This window comes from Bactrocera oleae, chromosome 3, assembly GCF_042242935.1.
Source record: "Bactrocera oleae isolate idBacOlea1 chromosome 3, idBacOlea1, whole genome shotgun sequence".
NCBI classification, from domain to species: Eukaryota; Metazoa; Arthropoda; class Insecta; order Diptera; family Tephritidae; genus Bactrocera; species Bactrocera oleae.
In genome coordinates, this window is record NC_091537.1 from 46,404,566 (window position 1) to 46,419,115 (window position 14,550).

Below are 14,550 nucleotides of genomic sequence, written 5' to 3' on the forward strand. Positions count from 1 at the left end.
TAGCGAGTTCTTTTGTCCACGCGGGACACAACCTATATCTGTTGGCACGTCAATAAAAATACATCGTAACATATGTACGTGCATTTGTCAGCAGAGTATTTGTAACAATAGAAATGCACTGTACAACTTGTACAAGTTATACTTTTTTACATATCTATAATTTAAAAAATATTTTTTTATTTCAAGCGCGGAGACGCGAGTTTATTGAGAAATTAGAACTGTTTACAAAAGTTCCTTAAACTTTAAATTAAACCTAAGTCATATTACCGCTGTACTCAAAGATGTTGTTGATTCAACATTTGCGCGGATGCACGTGGGGTGTCATTTGATCCCGTTGTCGGTTACCCGTGGGGTACTGCTTGCTGTGCAAGTCTCACACAGGAGGTTTTTGGCAATAAAGCTTTGCAAGTTATTTTAAGCGTATGTGGCGTTAACTTACATAAATACATATGTAATATGATTTGTGGAATATGATGTAGTAAACTCAACTAGTAGTAAGTACACAAACACACACATTTATGTAATATGATATCTATAAAACTAGTAATAAACTATCAACTAGTAATAAGTACACACATTTTACTATAAATAGCACTAACATATGTGTAATCTGTCAATCTTAAGAATATTAATAAGGAATGCAGTAAAATTATTTGCTTATATTCTCATTTTTACATAAGTAAAAATTAACTCGGGGAAACTTTTTTTCGAGCAGTCGAGAAAATTACGTCTCAATGGCTGAGTTTTGAAATTGTTTACGAAAAAAATCAGTTTCAATGAAATATTTTTTTTATATAAAAAAAAATAATTTACAAAGTCTGCTCAAAGTTAAATTTATATTTTTCCTTTGTCACAAAAACATACTTGTAGTTTCGTTGCCTTTTTGGTTGGAGAGTTAAATCTCTCTATGAGTTATGGAGTAAACTGTTCTTTCCTGTCCTCTCATGACGGCTTCAATTTCTACATATTAGTATTTAATTGAATTATAATTTAGAAAAAATTATAATTGAAAAAAAATTTGTGCAAAGTTACCAACCTACCTAAAGAAAAATGTATGCAATAACACAATAATAAGTAAAGGTTTCGATTTCACTCTTAATTTATTTGTCACGTTTGACATTAAAAAGTAGCTAAACAAAATATAGATATACTTTTATATAATATAAACTTAATGAAAGAATATATTGAAATCTGAATTTAATTTAAACATATACATATTTAAGGCTATAACGCACTTTTTTACGTGTTAGTTATAAATCTGTATGTACGTAATGTTATCGTTTTTATTTTTTCTTTTGTTATAGTAATTCCTTTTCATTAAAATTGTTTTTTCCTCCGTGTTCATTTTTATCCGCATCATTACATTTATTTTTATTTAAGTTATGTGCACCTTCTGGTGGTTGGTTTTCAATAAGACTTTTAGCGATATCAGAAGGATGAGGATCCTTTGTGATTAAGCTTGAAAACGTTTTGATGTTTTCGCTAATAGAAGTATCGCTTGAAAGATGTTGTCTTAAAATAGGTTCGGTAGGAAAAATTGCTATTGGACATCTTTTGCTGCCAAATGATTCATTTGCAATGGACTCTTTCGATAAATCGCAATGGGATTGCGCCAATGCAGGTGATAAACTCTCGAATTTATGTCCAAGAGCGTTTAACTGCACAATTTTTGCTGCATGTAAAGTAGCTGCTGTTGTATGTTCCTGTGAAATTCCCATACCTGAAACAAAATATAAATATGATATAATTGAAGCATAAATATTTTTTATTTATTTTATAATAATAGCTCATTTTTTCATCTTCCATTTCTGGTTTCAAAATACATACAATAGGAAAACGAACACTAATGTTGTAATTTAAAGATTTAAAGTAAATGGACAACAGTATAAAGATAAGACGTATAAAGATGCATACTTTGCACTAAGCTTGCTAGAAGATGACGATCATTGGGACAGTATGCTTAATGGGCAGGATAATACCACACAGGAACACAAATTCGTCTACTATTTGCTATAATACCGACGACATGTTTCCCGTCCCGATCAGAAAGATTCGATGACTGATGATATATTGTACCGACATTGTACAAGGTGGGAATTCGCCAATCAGTCATACAGAAATGTATGAGTTCACGAAATCGAAGTGCAAGCAATTTACAACCGCATTTTGCTGGCAGTTTCGACAAGGCAAGGGAAATTTTTTTTTTGAGGTTCCAGGTGGAACTGGCAAAAATTCCTTATTTCGCTACTTCTTGCTGAGATGCGATCAACAAATGGCATTGAGCAACTTTATTGGATGGCATTGCATAGGTAATTAAAACAGTCTTGAATGGGTCAATTGTTCTGATTATGGCAACAAAAAATGTAGAAGTCAATGAATTAAACTCAAAGATATAATAATTGTTGCCAGGGGACTTGGTGTCATACAAGTTTATCGATGCTGTCTACGATGACAATGCAGCTGTGAATTATCCAATTGACTGTCTGTTGCTCCGTCCGTCTGTGTAAGGTGTAACTTGAGTAAAAATTGAGATATATTTATGAAATTTGGTACACATATTTCTTGGTACCGTAAAACAGTTGGGATTACAGATGGAAGTAATCGGACTACTGCAACGTTCACAAATCGCCATTAATCAAAAACATATTAAATGCCATAAGATACACATTAAGATACAAGACTGTTATTACACAGAATCACATTATGGAGGGGCATCTGCAGTTTAAAAGTTCACTAAGAACAAACCTCTATAGACAGTGTGAAAATAGATGAAATCGGGAGACAACCCGGCCCACTACCCAGATAACGGTACTGTTAAAAACTACTAAGAGCGCGATAAAGCGTAAAAGACACTTAATTGTATCCCTGGGATGGTATGAGATGACTTTATAGGAACCGCGTTCAAAATTGGACAGTGGGAGTGGCACCGCCCACTTTTAGGTAAAAACCCATACTTTGGGATCTGCTAAACCGATTTCAACCAAATTCGGTACATAAGATTCCTTTCATAATTGTATGTTATAGTGCGGGCGACTAGAGTCTGGCAAAGCAAATCGTTTTAGGAGGGCACTTGTGGTTTGAAACTCTTTAAAAAGTGGAAGTTGTTCCATCTCTTTAAAGTTTTAATATTCATATCTTCCAAACACCCTTCTACTATAGTGTGGAAATAGGAAAACTCGGATGGTAATCCCGACCACTTCCCATATAAACAAACGGTGTCTCTTGACCATGGCACGTTACGTCTAAAAATTTTCGGAATCGGTCCATAACAGATACCGTATATGTTGACTTCAATGCCTGTAACTGATATTTTCCTTAATATATATAGAATTTAGAGAAAATAATTTTCTGATAATAGTGTGCCCTTGTGCCAAATATGCGTAAAATCGGATCTAAACATACCCTAGCCCTCATATACTTCATATTGACTTTATATCGTATATATATTCCAGAATATACTTGAGCAATGCCAAAAGTTAACGCCTTCCGTCCAGACCTTTCGACTTTCCAGCTGACTGTAAGACGTTTATGTTGGTCAATATATCCAATATTTCAAGTTTCCATAAACATAATGTGCTCTAGTGCTAAATATAAATGAATTTCGTCTAGACCGTGGTTCCCTTTTATTCCCTTTATAATAACTTCCGTTTAACTGGTTGATTTTTCCTCATATTCGTAATATATTAATGCCTCTTCGGTTGAGATTATATCACATATATTTCTTTTGAGGATTATTCATTAATTGTTTTAATATAATTATCGCTGACACGAAAAAATATAGCAATAAAACTAAGTAAGTCTATAACCCATAATACAATATCGCCCGATTAATTGATTTTTTCGCTTATTTGAATAACTTGATTGGTCAAAAATATATTTCATACAAAGTACGTGTAAAATTAGCCACTCCATTGAACTCGGTTAATTGGTTTTCCCACATAATTAGTTAAATACATGTGTTAAGCAAAAAAAATATATGTACCTTTAATTTCCCCAGCTTAATTGCGCAAAAACCTTTCCTTAAAAAAAATAATCCGGCATTGCCGCACATACATATGTACATATTTTGCAGTATTTGTGCTACGCCGCAGTTAGCATCTCTGCAAAATAATTGAAATTCCTAAAATTTCGGGCTTTCCAATAGACATGATATGATTTCTAAACGTCGTTTCGGCCATTTTTAATGTGTCATCATCTTAAATTTTTTTTATTGTATTCAGTAATGTTTACAATTTCATCTTGGAAAGATATACGAAAGAACCACGTTCTCAAATTATTCAATTTTGTTATTAAAATAATCGTTCTCCAATTGAAACTTTTCGTGTGCTTTGACATTTTATGGTCGTCTGAGTGGTGCCGGAAATAAACAAAACTCCCGATTCTGGTGCGAAGAAAATCTACATATTATTCATGAACAACCATTACATTCCCCTAACTTGACAGTTTGGTGTGAATTTTGTTCTAGTGAAATCATTGGTCCGTACTTCTTTCGAAATGAAGCTGGTGACAGCGTTACTGTCAATAGAGAGCGATATACTTGTAGAACTATGAGAACCAACTTTTTATGGCCGCAATTGGAAGATGTTTATCTTTGCATAATCTGGTTCGAACAAGATGAGGCTACGTGCTACACAGCACGTGCAACCACCGAATTATTGCGAGAAAAGTTTGAAGATTCGATAATTTCAAGAATTTGGGACATTGAATGACCTCCAAGAAGTTGTGTTTTAACATCATTAGACAACTTATTCTAGGGTTATTTGAAGTCATTGGTCTTTTGCAATAATCCTGACTCTCTTCAAGCTTTAGAAGTCAATATTGAACGTGCTTTTCAGGACATACGACTTGATTTAGTGGAAAAAGTACTAGAAAATTGGGTTCATCGATTTCCTGCTTGCAAAAGAGTCGAGAATACATGTACAATAATTTCTGACGAGCAGATGATTACTGAAGGTATACAATTAAAAAATAACTGAAGTTTTTAATCACGGTAATAACTATTTTTATAATTTTTTTTTTGATTTATCAATCAACAGCTGATATTGGTGCCAGACTTAGCACACCGAAATATTGTTTTTATGTTGTCAGCATTGATTCTGCACAGAAAAACTCAAATTTCGCATGTGTAGAACAACAAATGTCAAATCAGCACACATTTTTCTGAAGCATGCCAAAATCTGCACATGTGTTTTCGGCATGGTGGTGCTGATGTTTAGGAGCAAATGAAAGAAGATGATCCTTCAAAACCTCCGCCAGTTCTTGAAGTTGTAAAATACATACAAGAACTTCAAACATATTTTTTTTCAGATAACAAAATTTTGTGTGAATTTAGGAATATGAAATTGCATGTTATATCTGGTAGATTATACAATATAAAAAAAAATAAAAAATACACACTTCTCAACTTAACATTTTAAAAATGTAAGCAACGATCTCTAAATATGTGAACGCAATTGCTGCATATACACTAGGCAGAAAAAGTCTACGTACAAGGTATCAACAAAAATAAATCGTTAGAAAAAAAAATTGTATATACTTTTTATAAAAACCACTTTATTTGATATTCATTAAAGGACATTAAATATGTGGTTTTATGAAAATAAAAGTGATTAACTTTCCGACAATAACATATAAACAAAGCAAAAAATCCCGACGAATTAAAAATCCATTAGAAAAATTCTGCGTTCAGGGTACATAAGTCGAGCAAAGATATTCTTCCACCTAATTCCTCTTAAAATTTTACATAAATTAAATAGGTTTTGGTTTGAAGTAGACAAGCTCAGAGGTTTCTGTCGAAGTTATGTCAGCCCATTCCTCGTTCAACACATCCTTGAGCATATCCTTTAAGGTAATAGTGCGTTGGTGGATTTTACGTTCCAGTGAATTCCATAGGTGCTGTTTAGAATTCAAATCTGATGATTCTGGTGGTGTTTGAAGCTGCTTGGAAACGTTGTAGTACCAAAGCTTAACTAACTCTACGCTGTACGCTTCGGGTTGTTATCCTGTAGAATAGTAGTCACTTCCAAGACCCAATTATTCTGCTGTTTACTTCAAATTAATTTTAAAGTTATTAAGGTATGCATATTTAACCATGGTGGACTCTATAAATTCCATTTGGCTCACTCCATTACTAACTATGCACCCCATATCATTACTTCTTCACCAACGTGCTTCACACTATACAACAAGATTTTCTTATCGAGTGATTTGCTCGTTTTTCGGCATTTGAGGGATTCCTCAAAGTTTTCTTAAAATTTTGTTGCAGTAAGTAAGTTTGTGCGGTAAGCTGAGATATAAAAACGCCGGCATATTTTAATTTTTTTATTATTATTTTTATGGAAGAATGTGTTCTTCCAACAATTCGACTGATTTCACCGTATGTTTTTCCTTCTTCCAAAAGTTTAACCTTTATTTCCCTTTCATTTCCTTTCAGAGGATCCCTTTGTTTTCTTTTAGGCGAGATTTGATGTTCTAAATTGAATAACAAACTGAAGAAAACCAACATCATTTAAAATTGCTACTTTTACGAAAACAAGTAAAACTATAACTTTCCGACACTTTTACTTTAGGTTTTTACGTAGAATTCTCATTTTACTACTTGTACGCAGACTTTTTCTGCGCTGCGAAATGACAATTTTCTGTAAATTTATCGATAAAACTATGGTACCAGATTTTCACTGCTTTAAATTCTATAGGATTATGCAATAGACTAGTAATAAAGCACTTTATGTGATTTTATTCTAAAATTTAGTATATAAAAGATATTTTTTAACAAAAGAAAATAAGACATAAGCGTGTATGCTGACGGTTTCTGCCGAGTTTACAATAGTATGAATTTCTTTTCTATATTAAGTTTTTTTTTATTTTTAATAACAAAGATCTCTAAATATATATATGCATTGTCTTGTTTTTTTTCCATTACAACATGTTGCTACAGAGTATAATAGTTTTGTTCACTTAATGGTTGTTAGTATCACCTAAAACTAATCGAGATAGATATTGGCTTATCTATATATAAATGAATCGGATGACGAAACGAGTTGAAATCCGGTTTACTGAAATTGAGATATCTTGATGAAACTAGGTACACATATTCCTTGGCACCCAAGGTAAGTTCGAATTACAAATCAGCGTAATCGGACCATTGTCATGCCTACAAAACGCCTTTAAACTAAACCCTTAAAGTGCGGTAACTAAGCCGCATATTTAGGTGCAAAACTGTAATTTAGTACAGGAGATCGGTGTAGCCAGATTCACCTGTGGGCTAAAAGCTTTTAAAAGTGGGGGTGGCTCCGCCGCTAAATGGTTTAATGTACATATCTTTCAAACCACTTAAAATAAAATAAATGAGCCACAAGCATTAAATTTCACCACCAGGGCTTTTTAGGATCTGGTGTGAAAATTGGACAAGGGGCGTGGCACCGCCCATCTTTAAGTGAAATGTATCTCAGGAACTACTGAAAAGATTTTGGTGTGTGCGGTTAGCCAATCATTCCTATCACTGCAAAAATGGGCGAAATCGGATAACAACCACGCCTAATTCCCAGTTGGTTATACTTTTAAATTCGGTCTGATTTTTCCACTTTACAATATACAAATCAAACATCAATAAAGTTATCAGCATAAAATTTTGCACTAAGAGTACCCTCAATGTATTTTATCTTACGTCCAAAAATTGTCGAAATCGCACTATAACAAAAATGGATAAAAACGCAAGGTCAACACTTCCCTTAGGCTCCGTATACCTAACATAAATATTTTCGTATATGTAAGAAATCTTAAAGAAATTCAGAAAGAATCTTTTTCTAATAACAGTGTATTATTTTTCCTTAAATGAATGAAATCACGGCGATACTTTCCATTACTTGATTTCAAGTTTTGCCAAAACCTGAAGGTGTTCCTCCGTCTTTGTTCCTTGCAAGTTGCAAGATTATGAAATGTTCGGTTACACCCGAACTTAGCCCTTTCTTACTTGTTTTTGTTCAAAGTTAACAATTTATTTAAATATCATTTCTAAAAACTAAATAAATACTTAAAGTGCACATATAATTTTTTTTAATTGATTAGGTTGTCCAATTAAGCGGGTTTCCCAGTTGATTCCCCAATTGATTGAATCAAAAATTGTGCATTTTTTAAAGTACAATTATCCGGGGGACAATGGATACGTGAATAAAATACCAAATCTGATTGGAATCTATTTACGGTTTCGGCGAATACTGAACGTTTAATTCTCATTCAACACATTTTAATATAAAGTATTTTCAACATCTATATTTCCTCACGAATTGGGAGGGTATAAAATGTTCGGTTACACCGACACATTTTTTCTGTGAATATGACCTTTATCTCTACTAGGTTCCACTTAAAGCTACTATACATAAATTTGGTTATCATATTAAAGATATCACCTGGGCTTGGCTCCGCCACTCTAAAGGCTTAACACACATATCTCCCAAATTAGCACTCGTATATAGTGTGTAAATGGGTAAACTCCGATAAAAAGAGCGCTCTCCATACAAAAATCATGTTTAAAATGACTATTAGAGCGTTAACCTTACCTCGTAGCACTTCCTTTATTGTAGGTGGGAAATGTTAAGCTTTTTTATAAATTCCAGCACCATTGTTGATTTAATTTCGAAGGATGAGATTGTCTGAAGTGTTGCTTGGCTATAACTGAAAATGTCGATACGTTCTATGTGGTGGGTTTTTCTACAATAATATAATGTCCGTCACTGACATAGACAGCGTGAAAAATGCTAGCTTACGATAGGTATCTCAGCATTTCAACCAATCGAAATAAAACTTTTTGCAAATTGTTTTTGAAGGTGTAGCATCACTCATTCATTTGAAAATGGTCTAAATAGTAATGTAAGGCCCAGTATCTATGGCTGATTTTATGATGAAAAATTGATAAATATGTAAGATATTTTAATGAAATTACAATTCAGTACATTCCCCAGCCCCAATGTACCTAATATACTAGTTTTACAACTTCGAAACCTTGGTCTATCTCCCATATCCCTAACATGATTTCCACATCTCCGATTGACTTTTCCCCCATATACCTAATAGAATATTTTATCGCATCAGTAATATATCATTACGTAGTAAAAATTATAAACATTAATATTTTCCCGGCTTTAATCCTTGCGAATTGAAACAGTATAAAATGTTATTGCTATTATTAGTCCCTCCTTACTTGTTTTAACATAAGTTAATTGTATAGAAATGGGATAATGAATAAGAAAGACAGTTGGCAAGCAAGTATTTCGAACTTCAAATCCATAGATGGTAACAAAAAGCGGCTAACATTTTATAATAAAATTTTATTATAATCAGTGTTATTGTAGTGTGAGAGAGAGCGAGTTAATATTATTTACACGTAATGAGTTAGCAAAATATCTTTTCTGGTGCAACAGAAAGTGCATTCTTTATTAATATTCTTAAGACTAAAACGCTGAACACATATTAAACATATTACAAATATTAAAATACACACGTTCTTTTGGGCACAATTATTTAGACAACAGAACGACTTCACTGCAGCAGGCTTGCAGTTGTCGCTGTCGCTAAATTAAAACCATCCTAATCGTCTTTGTTTTCAAAGCATAACAGTTGCTTACTCTTTATGAGTGTAGACATCTATTTGGGTTGGTTCTTGCTGAATAGGGCATTTCAATTGTTCCCATTTGGGTGCGTGGCTGTGATAAGTAATTCTGCGTTCCTTATCACTTCCCGTTGTTAATCAAAAGTGTGCCAACTTTTTAAAGTTATTGTGTTCTGAAACATATTAATTCTGCTTCGTACATTTTGTTTGCAACTTTCATCTCCTTTACATCTAATTAATATTTATGTATGTATACTCCGCCTAAAAAATGTTTTTTTGAGTTCTTTGAGGAAAAATATTGGACACGTATTTATATACTCTTGCAACATGTTGCTACAGAGTAAAATAGTTTTCACCTAATGGTTTTTAGTATCACCTAAAACTAATCGAGATAGATAAAGGGTTATATATACATATATAAATGATCAGGATAATCAGACGAGTTGAATTCCGAGTGACTGTCTCTCCGTCCGTCTGTCTGTCGGTCTGTCTTGAGTAAAAATTGAGATATCGCAATGAAATTTGGTACACGTGTTCCTTGGCAAACAAAGAAAACGGGTTCGAAGATGGGCGGAATCTTATCACTGTCACGGCCACCATACGCCATTAAACGAAAACCTATAAAGTGCCATAACTAAGCACTTAACTAAGATATCGAATTGTTATTTAGCACAAGAGATTCCCCCCCTAAGAGTTTGATGTATATATGTATATCCTAAACCAATATAGCTATAATAACCAAATTCGCTCACTATAAACCGCTTAGGTACCACTACTAATACTGTAAAAATGAGATGATGAAATCAGATGATAACTCCGCCCACTTCCCATATAATGGTATTGTTTAAAACTACTAAAAGCGCGATAAATCTATAAATAAATACGCCAGACGGATGATAGGCGTCAATATTAGGGTGAACTCAAATATCTTTGGACCAATTTTACATTAACATTCCTATCTCACAGTGCGGCGATATCGACTACAACCTCGCCTATCTCTCATATTGCACGATTTTAAATTCCATCCGATTCTATGACTTTCCACTATACAAATTAAGCACCAATGAATGTATCGGGATAAAACTTTGCACAAATACTGACTTTGAAGCCAGCTGATAACTAAAAATTATCTAAATCGAAACAAAACTATTCAAGCCCCCTGGTACCGAATATATGGACCCCAATTCTTATTGTTAACCTTGTATCGAAAATATCTGTCAATTTGTGGGATATATTATAGAAATCTGATATCAATATGCCCGTGTGCCAAAAATGAGTTAAATCAGATTAATAATTCCCTTAGTCCCCATATACCTAATAGAAGAGTTTCTGAACTTCCGGCTAATTTTAGACCGCAAATTTCGGTCAATATGTGAGTTATCTTAATAAAATTAAAAGATCGTTTTTTTCTTATAACAATGTGTCTTTGTGCATAACATAAAAAAGATAAAATCGGTTTAAAACTTGCCCTAGCCGCCATACAACTAATATCGGGATTTTAAAACATCCGGTTGACTTTATACCGAATATATATGTGATGGTATGTGAAGTACCTTAATGAAACTCAGAAATCATCTTTTTCTGTGGCAATGGCAAAAATGGATAAAAGCGGTTCAATACTATCCCTATCTCTCATATACCAAATATGAAACTTCTGACTGACTTTGTACCGTATATATCGGTCAATATGTATGATATCTTAACAAAATTAACTGAACGAATAATGCAGGACATACTATAGTTTAATGGCAAAACGCTTTCACAGGAAAAATCATCTCGACACCTCTTGCGACAGCGCAAAAATAGGTGAAATCGGATGATAACCACTCAAACTTCCCCATACAAGTATAACGGTTTTGTTGAAAAGTACTAAAACTGCGATAAATCAATAACTAAATACGCCAGAGATATAATATAAATTTTACATCCAGGATGACACGAGACGGCTTTATCGGAGCAGGTGTTAAAACTGGACGATAGGCGTGGCAATGCTCACATTTTGATGAAATCATATCTCCCAACCTATTTGACCAATATTTACCAACTTGGATACATAGGATTATTTTGACATTCACTGTAACATGGTCTAAAAATTGTCATAATCGGACCATACTAACTATTCAAGCCTATTTAAGCCCCCAAACACGGGAAATGTGCCCAAGAGCCTATGGCTAACTTTTTACAAAAAATATCGGTCAACGTGTGAGATATATAATTAACCACAGTCACCGACTTTCCTTCGTGCCGAGCAGACGTGTTTTTTTTTCCTTTTCGTTGTCCTCATTTCCACCTGAGCGATTCTGCACTTTCTAGTAAAAAAAAATATATATATAGTAATTACAAACTTATAATTTGGGACCTAAGAAATAATGGACTCTGGGCCCCCCAATCTTGGGGACAACAGATTTGCCTTGCTGGCGTCTAACCCCCGACCGAAACGAAAAAAAAAAAACAATTTGAGCCGTTCCCTAATCTCCCAGAAATAGAAGTGAAAAATCCGAAATACTTTATAATATCGTTCGTTGATATAAACAAACCATTAAATAAGTATAATTGCTTTGCAATTCATTCTGCATTAAAATTAGTATTCAAAGAAATCATAAAAAAACTACCCGACGGAAGTCTTTGCCTATTACTAAAAGACAAATCAACCGCCGAAAAGTTCATTCGTATTAAATTTTTACACGGTGTCTGTGAAGTGAATACAAAGTACCATGCAAAACTTAATTATATTAAAGGCACAATATATGCCCCATACCTAATCGACCTAAGTGAAGAGGAAATCATTAAAAACTTATCTGACCAAGGAGTTGTTGAAGTGTACAAATTTTCCTAAAACATATATGGAAAACCAAAACATACCGGAGTCTGTCTCCTTACTTTTGATAAGTACCAACTTCCCAACCACACAGATGTCACATAGCATTCGGTTAAGGTTAGACCATAGAAATTAAATCACTGCAAAACGCTGCAATAACCCAAAAATGTGTAATTGCTGCAATCTACCTCCCCATAACCCTGATATATGCACACGTACAATGTGTACAAACTGCGCAGGAGAGCACCCATCTTTTGACAGATCTTGTCCCAAATTTTTGCAATCTAAAGAGATATTGAAATTGCAAGTACAAAACAAATGTACAATGAGAGAAGCGATAAACATATATAAAAAGTAATCCCCATTTATTGTTTGTGGTCCTTCTTTCTTATCTATTATCAAAAGCTCAATAATAAATAGCAACCAAAAACATATTCCAAAGCAAACAACAAAAAACGTAAGCGGAAAAACCAGTTTGGAGCATACTTTTGATCAACAACAAAATCTAACATAAAACATCACCTTCTTTCCACAAATCCCAAACAGTGATAAAGAACGAATTTTTATCACAACGAATAATCGATTACCGAATCCTTCTACCTACGCAACAAAATGAAATTCCGTCCCAAAACAACAATCCAACCGAAAACAATAATACTTCTTATAGACTTGCCTACAATAACAACCTACAACATATCAGCATCGAAAAAGCACAAAATTCGAATCCAAACGATTCACACAATCCTTCTTTCACCAGTCCTTCTACCCACTCCAACAACAAAACTTCATTATCAATAGAAAATCTAGTCCCACAATACTAATCATATATACACACATATAATAACATAATACTCCCACAATTCTCTTAACTTCTTAATGATTTCAATTTTGCAATGGAATATCCAGGGATATTTCTAATTAATACTAATTAAAGACGTGAAACCTTCAGAATTATGCTTACAATGAACACATATACGCCATAATTTCGACCCTAAACCTCCATATGGCTATAATGGTTATTTCCTTAATAGCCCTAAATACCAATACAGCAAACAAGGTGTTGCAATTTTGGTAAAAGAAGACATATCTCACAAAATTATTTTTACCAATAACACCTTACTCACTATTGCGATTTTGATATTATTTAATCTATTTAATCCAAAACTAACAATAATCAATACCTACATCCCTCCCACACAAAGTTTCTCTTGCTCAGATATCTTAAATATTTTAAATAAAACGCAAAATCCTATACTTTGGATGGGCGATTTCAACTCATGGAGCCCGATCTGGGGTTCTCCTCTATCAAACGACAGAGGTACAAAGATAGAAGACGTCTTATTATGCAGCAACCATAGTTTTAAACGATGGTAGTCCTTCACACTTCTCCACCCATCAATCGTTCGCTCATGTAGATGTCCCGACATGTTAATCCAATATATTTCCGTTATGTTCTTGGAAGGTCTTTAGGAACCTCCATGGTAGTGATCATTTCCCATTGATGATAGAAATCGGATTTCACCCAGACACGTCCACAAAAGAGTTTAAAGCAATTTTTCTAACACATAAAACCAATTGGGAGAAATACAAAGATCTTTGCTCATGAATATCTAGTAAATTCATTGCTTCAAATAATATTAACCAAGAGGCCGCACTTGTAAGAAAAATATTATGTTCGTCAGCACACCACACCATTAATCAAACCAAGGATACATATCAACACCGATATTAACCATGGTGGAATAGTAAATTAGAAATCCTTCGATCGCAAAAACGCAACAGCGGGTATAAATATAAAAAAATACGCAACCTTCTTGATCTCTTAACATATAAACGCGACAATGCTATATTTAAACAACAAAGCAAAAAGGCTAAAAAAATATATCTGGAAGAATTTACTGAAAATATTATCTCCAAAACCTCTCCTCAATTTATTTGGCGTGATATAAAACGCCTGTCTGGCGTGAAAGAACCTATTGCAATCACTTACTTAAATATCCAATCTGGATTAACTAACGACCCAAATATCAACGCGAACGAGTTCGCCACCACGTTCTGGAGCTCCTATTCAAGGGACTCTACTTTCACAAAAAAGTTCGTAGCTGAAAAACAAAAATCTTTAGGC

At 33.7% G+C, this 14,550-nt stretch overlaps 1 protein-coding gene across 2 annotated transcripts in view; it reads right to left on the bottom strand.

The window, feature by feature from the left end:
- Positions 1–771: 771 nt before the first annotated feature.
- Positions 772–14,550, bottom strand: part of LOC106622921 (BTB/POZ-zinc finger protein abrupt) — a 254,260-nt gene continuing 240,481 nt past the window's right edge. For both annotated transcript variants that reach the window (XM_070106587.1, XM_036365704.2), the window contains 2 exons: positions 1,041–1,720; positions 772–960 (listed from right to left, as the gene is read on the bottom strand). In XM_070106587.1, the coding sequence (XP_069962688.1) occupies positions 1,299–1,720 (422 nt within the window). In that variant the 3' untranslated portion in view covers positions 772–960; positions 1,041–1,298. The remainder of the gene's footprint in view (positions 961–1,040; positions 1,721–14,550) is intronic.